General features: G+C 43.8%; 1 protein-coding gene across 4 annotated transcripts in view; it reads left to right on the top strand.

Annotated features, from left to right (window-relative positions):
• LOC311012363 (A-type potassium channel modulatory protein DPP6-like) overlaps positions 1-23,810 on the top strand; it is a 71,586-nt gene extending 47,776 nt beyond the window's left edge. For 3 of the 4 annotated variants that reach the window (XM_084007801.1, XM_084007799.1, XM_084007800.1), the window contains exons 2-26: positions 2,651-2,765; positions 5,430-5,528; positions 9,069-9,163; positions 9,249-9,323; positions 9,878-9,930; positions 10,285-10,366; positions 13,135-13,255; positions 15,654-15,808; positions 16,229-16,326; positions 16,735-16,861; positions 17,495-17,533; positions 17,621-17,728; positions 17,804-17,895; positions 18,621-18,668; positions 18,754-18,866; positions 19,477-19,524; positions 19,632-19,730; positions 19,815-19,884; positions 21,054-21,248; positions 21,330-21,384; positions 21,468-21,570; positions 21,659-21,714; positions 21,805-21,877; positions 21,948-22,021; positions 22,618-23,810. In XM_084007801.1, coding sequence (XP_083863927.1) covers positions 2,651-2,765; positions 5,430-5,528; positions 9,069-9,163; positions 9,249-9,323; positions 9,878-9,930; positions 10,285-10,366; positions 13,135-13,255; positions 15,654-15,808; positions 16,229-16,326; positions 16,735-16,861; positions 17,495-17,533; positions 17,621-17,728; positions 17,804-17,895; positions 18,621-18,668; positions 18,754-18,866; positions 19,477-19,524; positions 19,632-19,730; positions 19,815-19,884; positions 21,054-21,248; positions 21,330-21,384; positions 21,468-21,570; positions 21,659-21,714; positions 21,805-21,877; positions 21,948-22,021; positions 22,618-22,764 — 2,340 coding nt within the window. In that variant the 3' untranslated portion in view covers positions 22,765-23,810. Of the gene's footprint in view, positions 1-2,650; positions 2,766-5,429; positions 5,529-9,068; positions 9,164-9,248; positions 9,324-9,877; positions 9,931-10,284; positions 10,367-13,134; positions 13,256-15,653; positions 15,809-16,228; positions 16,327-16,734; positions 16,862-17,494; positions 17,534-17,620; positions 17,896-18,620; positions 18,669-18,753; positions 18,867-19,476; positions 19,525-19,631; positions 19,731-19,814; positions 19,885-21,053; positions 21,249-21,329; positions 21,385-21,467; positions 21,571-21,658; positions 21,715-21,804; positions 21,878-21,947; positions 22,022-22,617 lie in introns of all 4 variants that reach the window. The other variant, XM_084007798.1, reaches the window with a different exon arrangement.
• The last annotated feature ends 1,086 nt before the right edge of the window (positions 23,811-24,896 follow it).

Genomic DNA, 24,896 nt, shown 5'->3' with positions numbered 1-24,896 from the left:
AACTATTACATAACTATTATTACTATTATATAACTATTATTGCTAAGTGAAAACATCTCCATGTAACGCCAGAAATGACTTAAAGGATGAGGAGGTGATTCTGCTCAGAATGCGTTCAAAGTCAAAATCTCTGTGGATTAATGAATTAACAACTCTGCTTTTAATTATTATTATTTTTTTTTTGCTGAATTGAATTTCAGCATATTATTTTGAGTAAAGACAAAAAAAGAATCCTGCCGAGCATACAGCTTAAAGGCCCAAACGGCCAGTTAACAAACTGCTTGCTTTTGTTAATTGGTAATTGGTTTAAAGCTCGTCACAGGAAGTGTGACGAGCATCAACCCCCCCGTGAGTTTATATTATATATTTATATGATATTTGTGTAGAGCATCCAGGAATATCGACAGTTGGAGGTTAAAGGCCGGATCCATTTCTCAACTGGATGCCGTTTTATCGAGGCGCTTACAGTCGAGGGAAAAAGGCAAAAACGTCCATCGATCGGAGTTGTGGGGGGAAAAAAAGAAAAGCTCCCTGACCTCTGATTGAATAATCGGGTGTCTGTTTGCACAGATGCCAAGCACTGGAGGGGAAGCTGCTCCACGCTCGGCAGACCGGCTGCACATCCGCAGCCAGAATTAGCCCACAGGGCCGAGGAGGATGTATTTAAGAATGGGAGGCTGGAATCATTCCACCGTGTGCCAGTACTATAACGGACTGGGTTTGTTGTGGGTGGAAAATAAAATGACTGGAACTGAGATGACTCGCGTGCCTCCCGGTGCTGCTGTCAGGGTGTAAATATTCTGCTGAGAGAAGCTTGTTTCTTCTGTGTCATGTGTTTATAGATGACAGGGAAACGGGACGGCTTCATTTCAGATATTTTAGTGGGGAAACAAGTAAGCAGATGCAGAAAGGAGACCTGCACGTCGAAGCTGTCTCACTGTTTTTATTTGTTGCCCTGGGTCAGAGGTCTGCTATAAAACTCGACTTCAACAAGCATGTCTTACAGGGACATTAATTTCTTATGAATCCGGCGTGCACCTGATCGCCAAAGAGCCTTACCTCCGCAGCAATAAATCATCTCATCGGCGTGCCTGCTGTTTTTCTGCGTGCCTTTGGTATCGATTCTTGGCTCTGCAGAGACAGAAGGCGGCGTAAACATTTGAATGGAGAAGTAACATTTAAAGTCTCGAAAAGGGTATTTAAATGCATCATCGCTGCACACACACACACACACACACACACACACACACACCCCTCATTAACGTGAGGACGGTTCACTGAGCGGCTGCAGACAGAAGCCGGGTCTAATTGGTAACAAGGATATCAACAGCTGGACTGACACGGGTGACTGGCGCTCCTCACTCTCCTCACCAGAATGTGACCAGAGATTAATGTGAAAGTGTGTGTGTGTGTGTGTGTGTGTGTGTGTGTGTGGACTAGAATCCCTAATTTCTGACCTTCAACCCTCTGGATGGAGATTTCATTAATTCATAATAAAACGTATCCTCAAGCATGTAAAGGGGCCTAACCTTCACTCCCAAAGACCGGCGGGACTCTCAAATGGGTTTTTATTCAGGGCGCCAAATAATATGCAATATCTCTGCAGTACTCCTTTGTACCACACGAGGGAGCCTGAATGCTCATTTTGAATCGTGATCTAATATGAAAGGCTAGCCGTTTATGTTCCGGGGGGGGAAAAAACAGGGCTGGGGCTCAGAGCGAGTCGTCCTCCAATCGGAAGCCCGCTGGTTCGATTCCCGGCTCCTCCAGTCCGCGTGTGAAATCGTCATTGAGCATGCGCCGGATCTCAAATTGCCATGGGCTGTGCCGTCGGCGTGCAGATGTGTTAGATGAGATTGGATCCTCGTGTGCAGGCCTCTGCCATCAGTGAATGAGTGTAAATGTAGATTGAATGTCATGTAAAGAGAAGCTTTGAGAGAACGGCTACAGGAATGCAGAAATGCAGGTCCATGTTTCAGGTTTTTTATTACGATTCATAGACGAGGGACATTAATATGATGTCATTAATAAAGTGTGTGAGTTCATGAGGAAACGTCCTCTTCCTGATGCAGATCTGTCAAAGAGTCGAGGACATCAGGAGCCCCACCTGATCCTGCCTCCCCTCTCTTTTTAAAAATGTTTTATGTCCCCTGGAGTTTTTTGTGTTTTCCAGTATATATATAGTGTTTTTGAACCGCAGCGATTAGCCATTTACCATCTGCTGGGCTGCGTGAGGAGAGCGAGCGCCTCATTATTTCGCCTGTCGAGGACGCGGCTCCTCTGCAGCTGTCGGGCAGAAAGCTGCGGGCGCCGTTTGGCGGCGGGGAGCAGCTGGTTGGACGCGGCGTTACTGCACACAAGTGGCGGCGTTGTCGGCGTGTGTGTGGTGGAGGATGAGCTGCACGCCGGAGCTCCAACCGTGACGCCGCGAAAATACTGTGTGAAAGACAAATCCTCACTCGAAGGTCAATGTTTCTGTGGTACGGTGGAGTAGATCCAGGCTGTGGTGACACATTGTGTGTGTGTGTGTGTGTGTGTGTGTGTGTGTGTGTGTGTGTGTGTGTGTGTGTGTGTGTGTGTGTGTGTGTGTGTGTGTGTGTGTGTGTGTGTGCATGCGTGCATCAGTCTAATGTGTGATGTTGGGTTTCAGGACCTGGTGGGGAGCGCGCCGCCGCAGAGGAACTGGAAAGGGATCGCCATCGCTCTGCTGGTCATCCTCATCATCTGTTCCCTGATTGTTACCTCCGTCATCCTGCTGACCCCTCGTATGTACCACACACACACACACACACACACACACACACACACACACACACACACTATCAATGCATTCCTCCAAGGATGCAAAAATCCTCCCTGTTTTTATGAGGTAACTTTTTTTTTACCCTCTCTTATTGTGAAAGTGAATTTTATATTTTATGTTTTTCATTTGGCGTGATGTCATTGAATGCTGACAAAGATTCTGCAAAATCCTCCAAAAACCTTGTCTGGTAATAAAAGGTTAAAAGAACAAAGTTCACCGAAGATTCACAGAGAAAAAGGAACATTTCTGATAAAATCTCTGTTTTGCTGAAATCCTCAGTAAATACTGATCAGCGTTTCTCGGGACATCTGATGACAAACAAATGAGATTAATATTTACGAACACACACTCGCCGTCCTCCTCGGTACACATGCATCCTGCAAAGCTTTGATTAGTTTTAGTTTGAAACATCTACAACACAATGGAAACAATGTGCCAGATGTTAGACTGGTCTACTATTGGCTGAAATGTAATATAAAAGTAATATTTCACACTCTTACAAGGACATAACTTGTGGTTAAAAATGTGAAGATGTGAAGGTTGGACTGGAAGCAGATAAAACGTCTTCCTCTGTGATGTTTCTCGCTGCTCGGCCAGCTGTTTCAGTCTGATGAACGCTGTTTTTTCGGAGGTTATCCGACCTGCTTCCCCCGGTTTGTGATCACGTACCGGTTCTTTGAACCGCCTCCCGAGCTAATGGGCCCGTTTAATGTCTGAAACCATTCAGGCCTGTTTAATGGAGATCATCGTACAATAATAGCCGCGTCCAGTCGTCCGATTGGCTCGGCTTCAGAGATGCCATTTGCCTGGCGTTGGAAACGAGCTCCCCCCCCTCTCACTCTGCAGCTTCTTTCTCAGATAAACACTTCACGGTGTTTACGAAGAATCTGTCAACGCGGCGTTTCGTCTGTCAACCGCCTCGACAACATGGCGTGCGACGCTTCCTGAGTCAAGGTGTGGTAGAAGACAGTTAAAGGGCTCTCACATCTCCTCCACCTTCAGCTGTCGGCTTCAGATCCACCAACCCCCCCAACCCCCCCACCCCCCTGCTGCTGAGAAGCAAAGCAGGCAGATGTGAACTGTGCTCAGATCAATAGTGCAACACCAGAGGTGTCTTTCTTCTTTGCACCTTGTTCTAAATTGCTCCATCTAGAGTGGAGAATCGTTGTTGGAGGTGATATCTCCAGAGAGACAGACAGAAGAAGAGCATAATATAGTGAGATGGTGACAGCCGCCGGTTTGATGCTGCAGCCGCAATGCAACACGGCGGCGGCGGCTGAAAAAAGTCAGTGTTTTTCTGCTGTTTTCTGCTCAAACTCTGAAGGACGACGAGCACGAGTGGTGGGAACCGTCCGTGTCCTCCGAATCCATTCAAAGAGTCACCAGTCGATTAAACGAATCGATTTTGGATTTCAATATAATGAGAATTATTCCTTCAAATATTTCAAACCAATTCCTATATTATATGCTACAGTTGATGTGCTACATAACTTATATCAAATGTGGAAAGTGCAAAAATCGGTTTTAGACTTTCGGATGGATGGATGGGTGGATGGATAGGTAGGTAGATGGGTGGATGGATGGATGGATGGATGGATGGATGGATGATGGATGGATGATGGATGGATGGATGATGGATGGATGGATGGGTGGATGGATGGATGGGTGGATAGGTTGATGGATGGATGATGGATGGGTGGATAGGTTGATGGATGGATGATGGATGGATGGATGGGTGGATAGGTAGGTAGATGGATGGATGGATGATGGATGGATGGATGGATGGATGGATGGATGGATAGGTAGATGGATGGATGGATAGGTGGATGGATGGATGGATGGATAGGTAGGTAGATGGATGGATGGATGATGGATGGATGGATGGATGGATGGATGGATGGATGGATGGATGGATGGATGGATAGGTGGATGGATGGATGGATGGATGGATGGATGGATGGATAGGTAGGTAGATGGATGGATAGGTGGATGGATGGATGGATGGATAGGTAGGTAGATGGATGGATGGATGATGGATGGATGGATGGATGGATGGATGGATGGATGGATGGATGGATAGGTAGATGGATGGATGGATAGGTGGATGGATGGATGGATAGGTAGGTAGATGGATGGATGGATGATGGATGGATGGATGATGGATGGATGGATGGGTGGATAGGTAGGTAGATGGATGGATGGATGGATGGATGGATGGATAGGTAGATGGATGGATGGATAGGTGGATGGATGGATGGATGGATGGATGGATGGATGGATAGGTAGGTAGATGGATGGATGGATGGATGGATGGATGATGGATGGATACTTACTTATTTAATTGGTCCCCTAGGGGAAATTCGGGGTCCAATTAGCTCAAGACATAAACATCACACAAAGCACATCTATTAAGAAACAAGTATTAAAAAGGAAAGATCCACATGATGAGTAAAGTGAATACAGATACAGGTGATGGTCCACATTAATGTGCTGAGGCAGTGAGAATGAGTGAAAGGGCATGGACTGACCCTGTGATTCAATTGAGTTCACGTCTTCTTCTAGAAGCTCGTTAATAAACACGTGATGTCACAGCGTTCACACCTGCCTGTTGGTCTGTCGCTGACAGGTGAAGACGACAGCCTCGCCCTGAAGAAGAAAGTCACCGTGGAGGATGTTTTTGGTCCGGACCTCCACATCCACGACCCGGACGCCAAATGGCTCAGCGGTGAGTGAAACACCCGGATCGCTGCCTTGAATGTGTCCATTCAGTCGTAGTGGGCGAGTTTTTAATCAAGGTAATTCAAAGTGCTTTACATAAAACATTAGAAGCATTGGAGAGAAAACATAACAAGCCAATACAATTAAAATAAAAGAATATAAAATAGAGTGCAGTATAAGGAATTAATAAATGGTATTCTTTACTGAAAGTCTTCATTTAAAAGAGCTGAGACCACCTTTTACAGTATATACTGTATAACGCTACAAAGAACAAACTTTATCTCCTTTCTCCTAAAAACAAAACAAGAAGAAGACGTCGGTGAAGTGGAGCCGGATCGTAAAGCTTTAAAGTGTGTGAGGGGAATGAAGGAATCCAGCTCGAGGCGAGTTTCTCGGGTTCGGCTGAGGAGACCGTGAGCTGCAGCTTCAAGATTTTAAATGAGACGAGCTGGAAGCTTAAACTGGAACAGAGGACTAAATATCAAATATAACATTCACTTTCTCACTGAAACCTTCATAACAACAACAAACAAACCGTTTCTATAGCTACTGGTCATTTTCCTGAGTTTAATTCTTTCTTTAACAGGAGTTTTCTACACTCTCAACATAATAACAAAAAGAAAACAGTTGATCCCTCGTTCTGTTTCCATGGCGAACACAACGCACCATCTTTCCTCGGCTCATTCTGCTCTCAGGTCAGATCCAGCATGTGGTGTAGCAGCGTTTCAGGGCGAGGGGCTCAAATCAAACACATGTAGAGCAAAAGGAAGTCTGCGGCGACCTCCATGACCCCGACAAGGCAACGAGGAGGAAGCTGCCACCTGAGCTCACAAAGCCCTCGACTCGGTGCCCCCTAGTGTTCGACGGGGGGGAAACAAGTACCGGGAGTGTTTTTATCAGCTTCCCCGTGAAGATCGGAGTCTTATTTCTTATTAAAGGATGGAAATAAGTTTGAGAGGTGTGGTCATCTGGATATAAAGAATCACTGAATCAGTAAGGTGGATGTTGTGTGCAGGTAGGCTTCCTTAACATCTGGATTTGAGATGAAGATTATTATTGGTGCTCCCCAGATGCTCCGCTTTCAACCACCAGCTTTACAAACATTTTAATTCCAAAGTCAAAAACAAACTCTTTATTCTTCACATTCTTGGATATGATTAATACACAGCCGGTCTCCCGATAAAACAAACAGGAAAAAAAGATGATATAATATATAAGTTTATAGATAAACCATTAAAATATGAGATGTGTCATCTGGCCCCTCTGGTCTAAATTTAAAAAAGGCTGTTTGGTGCAGTTTTTATAGTCTATTTCCCTCCGAGCACGAAAGATTATCGACCCAGTTTGTTCTTTATAAGAGAGAATTTGAGTATCTGCTGTGAAAGTATGATTATTATGATCATCGATGTTAAAAAGTTTATTGTTGTCAAAAAAAACACCAGAAGGGAAACGACAGTTAGACGTGTTTCAGCATCTCTCCCGTAGAGAGACGTACATTTGAACGCATCATCTGTAAATATGTCACATGACACGTTGTGACCTCACATCGGTCCACCGTTCCCGAGATGACTCATTACCGTGTAATTAGTTAACTTCCTGTGTTTCCGTGTCCTTCATTCAACCGGCAGGAGTTAAAAAAAAAAAGAAAACGCCCTCGGCGGCCTGACGAAACCCCGGCAATCAATTGTCTGACGTTGCATCTTGTCAGTTGGCTTTAATGCAATCAGCTCCCATTTGCCGCTAATGACCTTCTGATAAGAAACCCGATGGGACAACCTCACACTTCGCTGCTCCTCATCAATATTTCGTGGCGCTCCTTCTTTGCACAGCGGCGTGTAATTGATCCCCGTTGCACTTTGATCACCGCCTGCTTCAGTAGTCTTTAGACTCACCTCCGAGTTTCTCACGCAGACGAGTCGACCTTCAGATTGATCTCCGAGACAAAGCAGCTGTCTGTTTTTTATATATTTCTATACAACATCATCCACCAGTGAAAGCAACGAGAAACACATGTGGCTCATAGAAATCTGCATTAGAGTACAGGCAACTTTATTTGTATAGCACCTTTCATACACAAGGCAGACTCAAAGTGCTTCACATCATAACATGTCATACAATAAAGTGAAAAAATAGTAGAATTAAGAGAAAACTAAGGCAAAATTAAGACAAAGAGAATAAAAACATTTGCAATGGACAATAAAAAAACAGTGCAGACGTTAAAAGATTCAGCAGAAAGCTAAGGTGAACATAAAAGTTTTGGAGTTGGAAGAATCTATAAAGGAAATTAAAGCGCCGCATATAATTATTTTTTCGCGACTCCCGGCTCGGATCACATGACATCCTGGACCCGGTGAGCTCCACGAGACAAACATTGTCCCCGACTCTAATTTAACACTTCAACACTCACATTTTAATTGTAATTTCTTTTCTTTCTCCATTTAAAAAGAATAGACTTGTTCTCGATACAAAACAACAGATGTGAGATATTTTCTTGGCAAATTCTTGGATGTGATGTCGGGGTAGAAAACCTGAAGAGATGGTGTTTGTTTTCTAGCTGCTTCTGATGATAACATACTGTAGCAAGCTTTTTCTTATCGCTACGGTAACCAGGAGAAAGCAATTTCTGGCATTTAGTAAGAAAATTGGAGAGTTTTTTTTCTACAGAGCAGGGTTGAAAAAAAGCAACAGCATTATAATCGTCGCCACGCTGTATTTCCTGAGTGTGCTAAAAGGGAACATAAGTAGAATAATGTGCATGTGAATAATGAATCTTCTCCAACTAAGTGACTTATAAGGTTAACAGGTTTTTTTTTAATTGGTTTGAACGAGAACGAGAGATCTTTCAGAGTCAACTCCTCGCCATCCGTTAATGTTTATGTTTTGGCCATCGAGCAGTTCAGATTGAAGGACCCTGAAGAGAAATCCACTTTTTTTCTATTCACCTTTCCCTTTGTTATCATGTCTAACCGAGTCATTTCTCAAGGGAAAGATCTCACAAAACACTGAAGATCTTTGTGATAACTCAGCTACACAAACAAACCCAGACGACACCAACCGACACTCCTCTCTCTCCGGCTCACGTTTCCAAGAGAACGGGAAGAAAAAACCTTTATTTCTCTGTCGGGTCCTTTCACACACTTATAATAACAAAAACAAGTTGTCACTTCTCCCACAATCTATAATGAGAAAACAGGGTCCAGCTTGTAAAAACACCACTCCAGACTTCAAACTACACACATCTTTATTGATCTTTTCAAAATAACTTCCAATAACAAAGAAGAAAAACGTATTTTCATCCAGTATGGGAAAGATTATTAAATTATTAAAATGCATGTAGATTCTTGACCAACATTTAAATGAGACAAGACAATAATGAAGTGCAAACAACAATAGTAATATTTAAAGTAATAATTACATTGATGTGACTTAATGAATCCATTAAATAAAAACATTTAAACAGAGTTAGTTAGTTAGTGTAGCCAACATAAAGCGCCTAGGCAGGAATCTGGAGGTAATGAGTAAATGCCTCTTCTCCGCCGTTGTCCAGGCAACGAGCTGCTGTATCGTACGAGGGACGGCGACGTCGTCAAGCTCAACGTGGACACCAACGAGAGAACTGTTATCGTTCTCAACCAGTTGTTCGTGAGTATCACCTGACTTCTTTTTGTGTTAAGTGTGTTATCATCCTCTCTGACCGCCGCTGTGTTTCCTCTCTGACGACCTCCAGGACCGATCCAGAGCCGCCCGCTACCAAGTCTCTCCCGACATGCAGCATGTGTTGTTCGCCTTCGAGGTGAAACCGGTGAGTAAAAAAAACACCTCCTCAGTGTGACCCTTTAGGGGTGGGTAAAAATATCAATACGGCAATATATCCCGATACTTTGCTGCCCAATACAATATCGATTTTTCAACTCCAAAGATCGATTTTTAAATAAAAAAAAAAAGATTCATGACGCGGTGTGAACGCAGTACTTTATCCTTTTTCATTTTATTTTCAGTATTTTTTCCAGTGAATTTCATGGGAATTAATAAAATGGAGAGGCTGTTTTGAATGAAATAGTTTTGACTCAATTTGTCCTCTGATCAATATCATCTGATGTACAAATACAGGTACTTGTGTTTTTATCTTTATCGTGATACGTATCGTATCGTGACCAAAGTATCGTGATACGTATCATATCGTGACCAAAGTATCGTGATACGTATAGTATCGTGACCAAAGTATCGTGATATGTATCGTATTGTGACCAAAGTATCGTGATACATATCGTATCGTGAGGTTCTTGCCAATACTCACCCCTAGTGACCTCATAATTCATAATTCCTCCTGTCTTTAACTGCTATTTGTCTCCACAGATCTACCAACACTCCTACGAGGCCAAATACATCATCTACAGCCTCGTGACCCAGTAAGACCGACCTCTGACCCCTTTTTTTTTTATCTCTGTCTTCCTCTCATACGTCTGGACAATGACCCCCAGCCTGACCTCATGTGGGCGGTCCACAGTGTCCACAAACTTAGTGTTGTGCTCAGGCTGTTTTTAGCCGTTCATCCATCCACGTCTGCTTATTCCCCCACTCTCCTCTATCCGTAGTGAGCTAAGCAAAGTCAGCCTGTTCTAAAAAAAAACCCATGATGTGGATGATTGATGAAGCCTCCAGTGTGGGAAACCTTGCTGTGACTGTGCATTTGTATCCAGATACACATTTGCATCGTGTGTCAAATCCCCGTCTGGGTTTCTTTAACGTCTTGGTCTCGGCAGGGAAACATCGCCTCTGAAGCCCCCCGAAGTTCAGGAAGCCGCCCTGCAGTTTGCCGGATGGGGACCCCGAGGCGAGCAGCTGGTAAGGAGGCGTGACTACAGGCAGCACGGGTGGAGACGTTGGTTCAAGTCCACAGTAGAACGGACGATCGTTGTGGCGATAAGAGGGTCTGAGTGCACCTTAATGAGCACTAAGGGGGGGGGGTGATCATGATGGGAGCGCCACAGCGACAGATGGCGTTGAGGTCGCAAGAACCCGTGGCTTGAGTCTGGAGTCACAGTGTGTGTGTGTGTGTGTGTGTGTGTGTGTGTGTACACTAAACCGGGTTTTGTTTACCTCCAGCTAATAAAATCCAACAGTGGCAGGAGATGTAAACTCAAAAAGACATTCAAAGTTTTTAATTGTTGGATGATCTGAGTGAAGTGTTTGTGCCTAAACTGTCGGATCAGATTATTGTTCTTATTATTATTTTTATCATTATTGTTATTATTATTATGTTTATCATTATTATTTATCATTATTGATATTATTATTTTTATCATTATTATTATTATCATCATCATCAGCATTATTATTATTATTATTTTGCAACAATGTAACTGTCGGGGTCCAGATCAGAGAACGCGTGGACGAGTTAGTGTTTCTGTTCCAAGATCACCGACAATCTCATCAAATCAAAGCGCATCACGTCGTCGCATCATCACACCGGGCGGCGAGTTCCTTCATCACGACGAACACGAGGCCGCCGTTTGTGTTTTCAGCTTCGCTTCGTCCCCCTGCTGCTCTAAACACTCATTAGTGCTTCAAACGTGGATTAATCTGCCGCTGAAAGTAGTCCCCGAAGAAATGTTACTAAAAAGATACTATGTTGCTGTTTCAGGAAATGATTACGCTCTTTAAAAATGAGTATATTTCCAGATTTCCATCTTCAGTAGAAGCCAATGAGCTCGTAGCCGAGATAAAGTAAGAAGAGGAAACTTAAAGGTGGTTAGTTTTGATCATTCCATGTGATTTGTTGACTATAATGAAAAAGAAGAAGAAGAATGGCAGATTCATTTTTTTTTAAACCTTTTTGACTTTCTGTTTGTGATTCTCAAACAATAGACGGCGGCGCGTTTCATCAGCTATCACTTCAAAAGGCTTCTCTCCTCCATAATCGCTCTTATCGTGTATCATTTTTGCTTAAATCAGACTTTTTTTTTTCCTGCCGGGGGGAAAGAAAGCAGACTCATTTGCATAAGATAATCATATACCTGATTGTTCCTTTTGCAACATTGTTGCCGCCGCCGTGTTTGATTTAACGAGCTCTCATCTCTCTTCGTTTCCGGGTGACTCCAACATGTTTCCTTTTTATTCTCTCACCGTCTCTCTGATGCAGCAACGCTCTTCATCGGATTCGTAGCAATTTTTATAATCAAGTGCTTCATCAGCACGCGGAGACGCTGCTGCTGTTGGTGCCGTGTGCAGCGAGGCGTCACATGTACAGGAGGAGGCGGGGAGACGGACGAGGCCGACGCTCCCCTCATTAAGCTGCGAGCAATTACTCTACTGTGACAGAGCAATCAATAAGGCAACACACACACACACACACACACACACACACACCTGGAAAAGAGGGGATGTTGACACAAAAAGAGAAGTGGATGGAGGGAAGTATTGGACAATATTTCACAAGCACACACCTACACGGGAGAGAAACCGGCGGCGGCTCGGCGGGCATCTTTGATGTTGCTGCTTTCATCTCTTCGCCCCTTTTTGATACGACTCTCTCCTCTGCAGCCTTTTTTCTTTTTTTTTTGCTCATTCTCTATTTTCTCTCATCTTAAACCCCCTTGAAGACTGAAAAGGCGTCGGAACGAGTGACCGCACGCCACCCGCTTTCTTCATTCGGGATCATTTTCACGACTAAATGCTGCGATGGCTTCTCTGCTTTGAAGGTGGAGGCTTTAATGCGTTTATGTGACGTTTTAAATGAAGGTGTTGAGGGTTGAGAATAATGAGAACACTGAGATTTGTTTTGTCTTTTGAAAAGTCTTTTCCTGTTTTTTTTTTCGCCAAACCACCACGCTTCCTCCCTTTCTGCTTCACGCAGCTCCCCTCTCGCATTGATCTGTTTTCCCTCAGATGTTGATCCCACAATATACAACTTTGATTTTTCTCAACAGCAGCCATAGATCACAACCATGCGAGTGCTTGTGGGGGCTCTGGCTCTCGCTCCGACTCCGACTCTCGCTCCGACTCCGACTCTCGCTCCGACTCCGACTCTCGCTCCGACTCTCGCTCTGACTCCGACTCTCGCTCCGACTCCGACTCTCGCTCCGACTCTCGCTCTGACTCCGACTCTCGCTCCGACTCCGACTCTGGCTCCGACTCCGGCTCTCGCTCCGACTCCGGCTCTCGCTCCAACTCCGGCTCTTGCTCCGACTCTCGCTCCGACTCCGGCTCTTGCTCCGACTCCAACTCTCGCTCCAACTCCGGCTCTTGCTCCGACTCTCGCTCCGACTCCGGCTCTCGCTCCGACTCCGGCTCTCGCTCTGACTCCGACTCTCGCTCCGACTCTCGCTCCGACTCCGACTCTGACTCCAACTCCTTCATTAGCAAACAGACAGAGTTGTGGAGATGAATCCCAACTTGAACTGCTATCAGGCAAAACTCTGTGTTGACAGCGGCGCTTTGAGGCGTCGGCGGCGTCCGAGAGTGTATCAGTTTGTAAATGTCAGCGAGCCGGCGTTTTCCTGATCTGGATTCAGATAAAGTCACGTTGTGATGAAGAGGTTTCCGTGTAGAAGGCCGGTCTAGTGGAGATGGAAGTGTAGTTTTTACAGTCCTGCCTTCTCTTCTCTGTCCAGATCTTCATATTCGAGAACAACATCTACTACAGGTCGACGGTGGATAACCGGGCCATCCGCCTGGTTTCCAGCGGCCGAGAGAGAGTCGTCTTCAACGGCCTCGCCGACTGGCTGTACGAAGGTGAGGCCACCGTTACCACGGTTACACCCCATCATTCATTCCCAACGTCGTTCCAAAGCGATGTACAATAAGAAAAGTACAAATACTTTGTTGCTGTACTTAGGTACTTAAGTAGTCGTGTATCTGTACTTTACTTTTCTACTTTTTATTCCATTTAAAAACGTTCTTCTCTTCACAGTTTCACAACAGGATCATTACTTTTAATGCATTTGAGGGGAATATAATATGGATTTCTTTCATTTTCTTATTAATATAAATGCATCAACTCATGAGCGTAGTCCTTTTGAAAGAATTGAAAGAAACAGCCAGTAGAAATATCCTTCATGGGGGTCATTTTTTACTCTACTTTTTTACTTTGGGTATATTTTTCCCTTCAAAATTATACTTTTTATCTTTATACTTGAAGTACAAAGTAGTTTTTTACTTCTAATTGAGTAAAGAAGTTGAATCAGTACTTCTAGTTTTTTTTAACACTTCTAATTGAGTACAGAATGTCTCATCTGCAAGATTAGAAAGATATTAATTACAGACTCTTCAATCGGATCTAATCGATAAAACCTCGTCAAACTAACTTTGATTTGCTGGTGTGTGTGTGTGTGTGTGTGTGTGTGAGTGAGTGTGTGTGCGTGTGCGTGTGTGTGTGTGTGTGTGTGTCTCTAGACGTCGTATAGAGGCACTTTTAATGAATTCATATCTGCAGCGCTGCAATCTCATGAGCAGATGTTGAAAAAGTCAAGCACACACTTTTAATACGAGACATTTTCTGATTCCTGCATACGTGAGACAGACGTCGCAATCACGCATCACTTGAGTTTGTTCACTAAGTGTTAATTTATATTTAGTTTATATGTTTCCTCTTTAGTGAGTTAGGACTTCTGTTTCAAGCATCCTTGATATTATTCATTCTGGATTTTTATTCCTACGACGAAGGGTTTGAATAATGACGGCAGTGTAATTGTATAATATATTTGTTATGAGGAAAGATTCTGTTACAGTATGAGCTGCTTCAGGGTCAGCTCTGATCGTTTATTGTTCTTATTAATAATGGGATTATCTCGTGTAGACACAGAACGTGGCGTGAAAGAAGCGCTGCTAAAGGACGATTTGTCCCGCTTTGTTTTGCTGCTACGTTTCCTGGATTTATCAGCGGATAACAGACTCACAGACACAGAGAAGCTTCCGGCGTTATTTAACGGCGTTAGCGGCTTGTTGTGCATTGAGATGGGTTTGGAAAAAGTTCTCCGCATGTGGTTCAAGGTGAGGCTGCCTCATCTCTAGCGTTTATTCTCAGAAATCCTCCTCAACCTTGTGAGAGAGCTGAAACTTCTCTCTGTTCCGAGCCTCGGAAACCTTTACATTCCCACGTTTGAACTTTTCAAAAGCACCAGTTTATAAATTGAAAATCTGCTTGCACATTCCTTCTATGTATGTAATATATATTTGATACATTTTGCTGAAACGTGGAGGTTAAAGCAAACATTTGTGTGAGGAAGAAAGACAACCACCGACCCTTTCTGTGGAAACCTTCATCTTTGTGTCTCGTGTGCGGCTGCAGCATGTCCATGTCTGTTTTTTCAAACACGCCAGGAGACTTATTAAACGCTCCGACCTTCCTGAAACAACGGATCAAATAAATCTGTTTTGTTCTTCCTGGGTTATAAAGGGAATTGTGTTGGCAAACATTCAGTGGGCATCGGCCTTGAGAATCCTGCCGCACTGCAACAAAACTCCTCCAATGTTGAGCTATCAACACGGGGCGGTGTCTGGCCTTGTTTTATGAATCCAGCGTGCATTTACAATGTAAGATAATAATATGACATCGGTGATAACGGAGTACAAGCCCCGTCAAGGTTGAGTTGCCCATTCTGTCAAGTAAAAGGCTGTTGTGTTGATTTCCACATGCAGGCTGGTACAGTAGAGTCCTACTGTAAGGGCTTTCCAGTAGAGCTCTACTGCCCCCTGCTGGAGGAAAATCACTCATCGGGAAACTTAAGGGATAATTTCTCTTGCAAGAAGGCAGAAGTACCTTCTTTTTGGTTCTTGGTTTCTGAAAGAACGTCGGCTACAGTTCATCCGTCGGTCAGTCGATGCCTCGTTTGAACTCACAGGGAGGATTTTCAAGGCCGGTTTCCACTGCCGACATAAAAAAACAGAACTAAAAATGCTTTTTTTTCACACACAGGATAATAAAATAAAGAAAAAACATAAAAACCTTGACTATTACAATAATATATTTACAATGATTCATATTGTGCAACAAGTATGTGTGCACATACAATGAATTTCACTAATTTAACTGCTTTCAATGAACATAAATGGACATAAAAAGCCAAGAATATGCGGGACAGTTCTGTTTCCACATACGTATACTCACAGCGTGTGTCTTGTGTTTGAACAGAGGAGATCCTGCAGACACACATCACCCACTGGTGGTCTCCAGACGGGCTGCGTCTGGCCTATATGACCATCAACGACACGCTGGTGCCGAAGATGGAAGTGCCCTTCTTCACGGGGACGCCGTACCCCGCCAACGTGGAGTACCACTACCCGAAGGCAGGTGGCACACTTCTTCTTAAAGCTCCACGCATTTATAGCGGCGCCGGCTGATCAATACAAACATAATATGTATTTTTTATTGTTCAGCGGGCAGAATGTTTTTCATCCAGATGGTCTGAAGAGTCTTTCAGGATTCTGGAAAGTCTTTCAGAGGAATGACGAGTGTGTTTAAAGGACCCTCTGTTTTTTTTTAAACATTGCTGGTTAATTGTATTTTAGAGAAAACAATGGAAATCTAATAACTAATAATGCTAATAACTCCACCAGGGGCACAAGTTTGCCATATCAACTGATGATGATGATCTGTGAATGTTTCCGCTGCCCCCAAGTGGCCAAAAAATATATTAAAAAACAACGATTCCTCAATGTCTTCAAATGAAATCCTGTCCGACCGTATATCCCATTCGGCCCCTGCAGGCTGGGGAGGAAAACCCTGTAGTGCACCTGTCTGTGGTGAGCCTCAACGGCCCCCAGCACACCGTGGTGATGAAGAAACCCGACGACCCCCGAATAGGGTGAGTGACGGTACTTTTGTATAAAAATAAAGAACTAAACGGAGTGTGCATGGAACGATGTGGGAATCACAATATTATACATTTTAATCATCAAAATATTCTGAAAACTCTTAAATTTGCAATAAAACACACTGGTTTCACTTTATATTTAGTTAAGAAACGTGTTTTGATTGTGTGACAGATAAGATCCACATCTCTAAGAGACGCTTTTTTAGTGAAAACAATCAATTAGTCTTAAATAAGAGGGTTTTTTCGAGTTGTGGCGATATTCATGATTATCCACGATCAACTCGTGAGTATTTTTCCGCCGTGATTTAAAAAACTATCTCTATATCGTCTCATCAAGTCGAGAGACGGAGGTTTTGTCCCGTGGTGGTGATGCATTCACACGTTGTGTTTTCATCCCAGGAGGGAGTATTACATCACGATGGTGAAATGGGCCACCAGCACCAAACTGGCTGTGAACTGGCTGAACCGAGGCCAGAACAACTCCATCCTGACCCTGTGTGAGGCGACGACCGGAGTCTGCATCAAAGTAAGTCATTTAGGCAACAAAAAAAATCTGCTTTCCGGTGTATTTAGTGTTTCAACAAATCAATGAAAAGATCAAAAGCAGCCACGGATTCAGAGCCACGAACAAGTTAAACCCTGACGTTGAGTAAAAACACACCAATGAGCCATGAACATGATCCCTCATCATGATGAACACACACACACACACACACACACACACACACCAGCCGACCAAATCTGCAGATAATAGTCCCAAACAAATGTATTTAGTCCAGTTTAACCTTTGCAACAAAAAAAAACAACAGTGCTCAGCTGTTCTCAATAAATTATATAGCTTTTCTTCTTTTTTAATTAAAGTATTTTTCTCATTACATGTTGGAAATACTCGTATTCTCTCAGAGTCGTATCAACGTTCTCATCTAAGTCTTCTCCAGAAATCAAATAAACGTATTTCTCAAAATATTTAGCTTTTAGATTTTTACATTTCTGCAGAAATACGAAAAAGACGAGACTATCACACGTTTGTTTTGGCTGTTTTCATATCATTTGTTGACATAAATGTAAATTATTGAATATCTACAAACTACAGATCATTTGTTAGATCCAGATATTTAAAAAAAAATAAATAAATAATGATTTTCCTATTTTTTCCCAGAAACATGAGGATGAGAGTGAGAGCTGGTTACACAGACAGGTAGGTGAAGAAAACACTGCCTCCCCGTTGTTGTTGTTGTTGTTGTTGTTGTTGTTGTTGTATTTAGTACAGACGATCTCTCTGCAGAACGAGGCGCCGCTGTTTTCCCACGACGGACACAAGTTCTTCTTCACCAGAGCGATCCCTCAAGGAGGCCGAGGGAAGTTCTTCCACATCTCCATGTCCACCTCCATGGTAACCAGCTGGAGGATTGCCCTGATTGTACCGGCGTCAGCCTGGTTTTTAACCATCTCTTCCCTTTCCTCTCAGCCCAACACGAGCACCGACATCCTGCAGTCGCTGACCTCCGGAGACTGGGACGTCACCAGCATCCTGGCCTACAACCACGAGAGGAACCTCATGTGAGAACACCTATGAAAATAATGCATCATAAGCACATTTATAACACATTATAATGCATTTATAAGGCTTTATTCGATCCTACCTGTCTGGTAAAGGCTTTCCTGCCCAGTTTAATATGCAGCCTTTCTGTCTTTGTATTGTTTGCTCTATGAAACCCTGAAACATTGTAACATTTCTTCTCACTTTGTGAAATGATGTCGTCTAAAACTCCGACAGTCAATTTAAAATCATTTTTAAAAAGACAGACAAGCTCATGCCGCGTCAAATGCTTTAAACGTCATTCTAAATGTTTATAATCATGCAGGACAAGGTTTATAAAGTATTATGAGCGGTGGACATAATGTGTTATTAGTTCAGCATTCATACCCATGCCCATGTGACCCCGGTGTTAGAAAGAAGAACACTTTATAATACTTTATAAACCTTGCTATAACTCCTCCTGCACCGGTTCATCTTCCCCAGAATGAGGAATTAAATGACTTCCATAAAAAGCTTCTTTATGAAAGAAAAATAGATTTATATAAATGTTCACCTCATCCATCTCTCTAAAGACAGGGAGCACAGGAAGCAGGGAAATCGGATCGATTCTGGCTCCAGCACCGTGTTATAAATGTGCTTATGATGCATTATATACATGACCTTCATAGAAAGGGTTACCGATTAATTTTTCTAATATCCGTTGCTGCAAAATCATCTTTATTCTGTTATTCTGATTGTTTCCCAGATACTTCCTGAGCACCGAGGACGACCCCAAGCGACGCCACCTGTACAGGTAGGCTCTTCTTCCCAGCTCAGCGGTCCCTCTGTGTGTTTTTGTCCGTGTGTGTTTGTGACGCTGGTTCGATGCCGCCCCGCAGCGCCGACACCATCCCGCCGTTCAACCGCTGCTGCCTGTCCTGCGAGTTCAAGTGCGGCTACGTGGACGTTTCCTTCAGCCACGACATGCAGTACTTCCTCCTCCACTGTAAAGGTGAGCGTCCTCCACCTTTCCACACAGTGTGTGTGTGTGTGTGTGTGTGTGTGTGTGTGTGTGTGTGTGTGTGTGTGTGTGTGTGTGTGTGTGTGTGTGTGTGTGTAACTGAATTAGTGCTAGAGAGCCTCTATCGACCCGGACATTAGCAGATAACCTCAAACCGCTGCTGATCAGCCTCAGGAGTGCATTGTCTGACTGCGTTTACGATTCCTCACATGCATGTTGTTGTTGACTACATGTGTTCCACAGAGAAACTCCATCTTTGTTTTTCTTTCCCTTCCCTTGTGGGCTTCATCTCGGGGGCACAGCATCCATTTTCTGTGGAGGCTTGTTTAAGACTCCAGAGAGTCAAAGCACCGGTGGCTTTTTTATTCCCATTAACTGGATCTTTGGAGAGCAGATCCGTTATGAAATAATAAGCTCCTTCCTCGTGGGACAGGAGTGGATTATTATCCGCGGAGGGCTCTTTGTTGGCCCGAGTCTGTTCCAGACGAGACGGAGGGAGATGTGCAGCGAGGCATTGTTTTCGTCAGCGCCTTGTTAAATCAAATAACCTTCTATTATTGAGCTCCTTTAACTGATTTCCCCTTGAATTTGCTCCGTGCAGGTCCAGATGTACCGAGCGTGGCTGTCTATCGCACCGAGGACAAACAGAGTGAGTGTTGTTGTTGTTGTAGTGATGTCATGTGACTGTGTTTTCAGTCATGGATATTAGATTTTGTCCTTGAGAGATTGTAAGGAAGGAGGCGTTGTCGTCTGCAGAGCTGCTGGACGTGGAGACCAACCAGCGCGTGAACGAAACCTACAACAACCTGCAGATGCCCCGGGTGGAGTACGAGACCATCACCATCGACGACTACAGTACGTGGATGAGAGAATCGTCATGGTTACAGCCCGGTCAGCTGGTAGGTTCTAAACCAGTAACCTTTACGTCTCTGTCCAAAGCTCTGACCATGCAGATCCTGAAACCGGCTGGATTCATAGACACGGCCCACTACCCCTTACTGCTGCTGGTGTGAGTATCAATACGTCTGTCTGTCTGTCTGTCTTACTGGCTGTCTGTCTGTCTGTCTGTCTGTCTGTCTGGCTGTCTGTCTGTCCGTCCATCCGTCTGTCTGTCTGTCTGTCTGTCCATCCATCCACTACCCCTTACTGCTGCTGGTGTGAGTATCAACACGTCTGTCTGACTGTCTGTCTGGCTGTCTGTCTGACTGGCTGTCTGTCTGTCTCTCTGTCTGTCCATCTCTCTATTCTGTCTGTCTGTCTGTCTGTCTGTCTGTCTGTCTGTCTGTCTGGCTGTCTGTCTGTCTGTCTGTCTGGCTGTCTGTCTGTCTGTCCGTCCATCCATCCGTCTGTCTGTCTGTCTGTTTGTCCGTCTGTCTGTCTGTCCGTCTGTCTGTCTGTCTGTCTGTCCGTCCATCCGTCTGTCTGTCTGTCCATCCCTCTTTTCTGTCTGTCTGTCTGTTTGTCCGTCTGTCTGTCTGTCCGTCCGCCTGTCTAGCTGTCTGTCTGTCTGTCTGTCTGTCCGCCTGTCTAGCTGTCTGTCCGTCCATCTGTCTGTCTGTCTGTCTGTCTGTCCGTCCATCCGTCTGTCTGTCTGTCCATCCCTCTTTTCTGTCTGTCTGTCTGTCCGTCCATCCGTCTGTCTGTCTGTCCATCCCTCTTTTCTGTCTGTCTGTCTTATCTGTCCATCCGTCTGTCTGTCCATCCATCCATCCATCCGTCTGTCTGTCTGTCTGTCTGTCTGTCTGTCTGTCCATCCACTTTCAGTCTCTAGTGTGGGGTTGAGATCCCAAAAAATGCTGGATCCTACATTTCCCATAATGCAGTTCTTTAGTGTCCTTTGTTCGATCCTACCTGTCTGGTAAAGGCTTTCCTGTCCAGTTTAATATGCATCAAATCTTTTTTAAAAAGACAGACGAGCTCGTCAAACGCTTTCCATTCTTTTCTTGAAAAATTAATGATCAGAAACTAAAGTATAGTTGCTGAATAATCTTGTCAGTGAAGTAATGCTATGACATCATCCCTGTTTGAAAAACATCCAACCACCTCCGGTGTTGCTGCTTGAATCCTCGGTTCCTTCCCTCGCCTCCTCTCCTCGCGTCCTCCCGTCTGAGATACGACCGGATGAGGCGAGGAAGAGGAGAAAGAGGATGTAACCCCCCCCCCGTCTCCCCCCTGCAGGGACGGCACCCCCGGTGGGCAGATGGTGTCGGAGCGCTTCCAGGTGGACTGGGCCACGGTTCTGGTCAGCAGCTTCAGCACCGTGGTCATCCGCTTCGACGGCCACGGCAGCGGCTTCCAGGGCACCAACCTGCTCCACAAGGTCCGCAGGAAGCTGGGGCGGCTGGAGGAGCGGGACCAGCTGGAGGCGCTCAGGTCAGACAGCCGCTTGAAGCCCTTTAGTAACGCTGAAGTCCCCAAAAAGTACATTTTAATATGCTTTTCTTTCATTTTTAGGTTCATATCCAAAGAGCCGTATATCGATAAGAGTCGGATGGGAGTTTATGGAAAGGTAGGAGAACCCAAGATGACACGTGGACATGATGAATACGTAGTAGAATGAATTTCTGATGGGTTTCTGGCTCCACTCTTCAGGCCTACGGGGGATACTTGGCCACCATGCTCCTGAGCTCTGAGGAATTTAACGAACTCAAATGTGGAACGGCGGTCTCCCCCATCACAGACTTCGAGCTCTACGGTAGAACGTTTCACCGCATGGATTCATAAAGAGACGCTCTCCGGTGTCGTTCTAACTGCTTTCTGTCTCTTCTCTCTCCAAACGGCAGCGTCTGCGTTTTCAGAGCGATACCTCGGATCGAAGACGGACTCCCGAGTTTACACGGTAACGTTTCAACGCTTTCAGTCTTCGTATGAACTCACGCAGCAGGGTCAGTGAACAGCACACGGTGTGTTTTCCTCTCTTTTCCTTCAGATGGCAAATCTAGCCCACAGAGCGGGTCAGCTGCTGCAGAAGCAGTACTTGATCATCCACCCGACTGCTGACGGTAACAGATGTTTATTCTGTTATTTCTCATTCTGTGATTACACTCTGAATGTTCTTCTCCTCCGCCACAGAAAAGGTTCACTTCCAGCACACGGCCAAGTTTATCAATCATTTAATCAGCGAGAAGGCCAACTACACTCTGCAGGTGAGTTTCTGCACTTTTACATTGAAATGTTGATTTTTTTTAACCTGTGTTTGACGATGCAAGTTCATTAAAAGATATCAGAATAAATTCTTCACAAGACATTTCAATTAAAAAACATTGTTTCATTTTGCACGTCGTCTCATTCTGTTTCAACACATCAGATAGAGATGAGCCTTTATACTAATATTATTAAGTCTAACCAAACTGACGAGTTCTATTCATTAAAGCAAGTTGATTTAATTAAAACACTAAATCAATCCAGTTAATCACTTTATTGAATTGAGTTGAAGTTGATTTGTTTGATTTTTTTCATATGAAAACCTCATACGAAAAAAAGACATTTAGTACAACCCTTCAAGTGTTTATAATATTCTATGACTATGAGGACATTTTTAATTAAGGCAATATTAATAAATGATATGTTTATTTGAATGAATGTGAACCTTTCCTTTAAGTTGTTTGAATTGCTGGTTCACGCTACACAAATATGAGGATCATTTTATTTTATTTTTAAAGTCTAAATCCATTAACAATAATAAAAAATGATATTTTTCTGTGCAGCCTGAGTGTAAATCCATCTGTTCATGCATCTCCAGATCTATCCGGACGAGGGTCACTTCCTCCACAGCGACGGGACGCAGCAGCACCTGAGCCAGTCCCTGGTGAACTTCTTCGAGGTGTGTTTCCGGGTGCCGGAGGTCCTGAAGGAGGACCAGCAGGACGAGGACGAGGATGACAGTTAAAGCCCCTCCCCCCATCCTCCCCCCCATCTTCCTCCCCCCTCTTCCTCCTCCCGGTCGGCTAAAGCAGCACAATATGCAACAAATCCTTCTAAACCACCTGCTGTCCAATCAGCTCCACTCTGAGGAGCAGTACCTGCATGTGCAGAAAGGGGGCACTCTCCTCACCTGGTCAGAAAGACGTGAACAGTCACATGTCATGCTTCTACTGGGATTATATGAACTGCTGCGCCCTCTGGTGGACAAACAGTGGATCGACATCCATTGAGCGACAACTCTCCGTTCCAAACCGGAACATTAATCGGGCGCTTTGTGGCACAAAATACCCCCAACACGCCCCCCACCCCCACCCAAGATATTTCTTTATGAAAGGCTGCCAGTGTCTGGTCACCATGACAACCACCTCACTGATTATTGTGTTTATGGTTACTACTACTTGTTTCTCAGAATTTCTCTGTTCAGTGTTGTCTTTGAGTGAAAGTCTGGCTGCATCGGCTTTACCAACAAACACGAGGGCATGATTGTGATATTAAAAAAAAATATTTTGGAATGGATTCATATTTCCCCCTCGTCATATTTCTGAACTCTTTTCGTCACCGTGCCTTACTGTGGGTGAAGCGTCGGTGTCGGCCGCCCACGTGACGCTGAAATGGGAGAATATGGAAAGGCCTCGTTCTGAACCATCCGATGATTTCAGTTTTTCTCAGTTATTTGTGGGGTGAATTTTTAAATGTGAAAACACGGAACGACAGAATACAGAATAGTTGTACGCACGCTTCAACAATTACACTGACAGACATGTAAAGAGCATTAAAAATTCAGATCCAGTCCTCGATATTCACCCTCCGGACCTGGCGAGTCTACGATGCTGGATTTTCCTTATTTTGTGGATTACTTGTGTGTTGGCTTGACCTTTGACCCCCCCCCCCCCATGTCACTTCTGTCAGTGTTGTCAGTGGTTTCTAGTCAGCTGATGTACAAAGTGTATAAATCTTACATGGTTTGAGTCTTTATGTTGTCTGTGTAACTTGTATATAAAGCATTTTGAAATGTAACTTTGGTTGGCTTTCTTCTACTTGTACAAGGTTGCATGACACTTTATTAGGACCTTTGTTTTACACTTTATTATGTTTTTTCAACATCCTACATGATGACTTTTTTCCGACATCCTATGACTTTTTTCCGACATCCTACATGATGACTTTTGTCCGACATCCTATGATTACTTTTTTCCGACATCCTATGATGACTTTTTTCCGACATCCTATATGATGACTTTTTTCCGACATCCTATATGATGACTTTTTTCTGACATCCTATGACTTTTTTTTCTGACATCCTATATTACTTTTTTTCAACATCCTACATGATGACTTTTTTTCCGGCATCCTATGATGACTTTTTTCCGACAACCTATGACTTTTTTTTTCGACAACCTATGACTTTTTTCCGACATCCTATGATGACTTTTTTCCGACATCCTATGATGACTTTTTTCCGACAACCTATGACTTTTTTTCCGACATCCTATATGATGACTTTTTTTCGACATCCTATGACTTTTTTTTCCGACATCCTATATGATGACTTTTTTCCGACATCCTAAATGATGACTTTTTTCAACATCCTATACTATGACTTTTTTCCGACATCCTAAATGATGACTTTTTTTCGACATCCTATATTATGACCTTTTTTTCGACATCCTATATGATTACTTTTTTCGACATCTTACATTATGACTTTTTTTCTACATCCGATATGACTTTTTTTCGAAATCCTATGACTTTTTTTTCGTCATCCTATATGATTACTTTTTTTTCGACATCCTATAGGACGACTTTTTTTCGACATCCTTACTATGACTTTTTTTTCAACATCCTATGACTTTTTTCGACATCCTATACTGACTTTTTTTCGACATCCTATGACTTTTTTCAACATCCTATACTATGACTTTTTTCCGACATCCTGAATGATGACTTTTTCGACATCCTATACTGACTTTTTTTCAACATCCTATACTATGACTTTTTTTTCGACATCCTATACTATGACTTTTTTCCGACATCCCAAATGATGACTTTTTTTCGACATCCTATACTATGACTTTTTTTTGACATCCTATACTATGA

The sequence above is a fragment of the Eutrigla gurnardus genome (genome assembly GCF_963514095.1).
Source record: "Eutrigla gurnardus genome assembly, chromosome: 4".
Lineage (NCBI taxonomy): Eukaryota > Metazoa > Chordata > Actinopteri > Perciformes > Triglidae > Eutrigla > Eutrigla gurnardus.
Note: the sequence above shows the minus strand (reverse complement) of the source record. Positions and strands in the feature narration are given on the sequence as shown.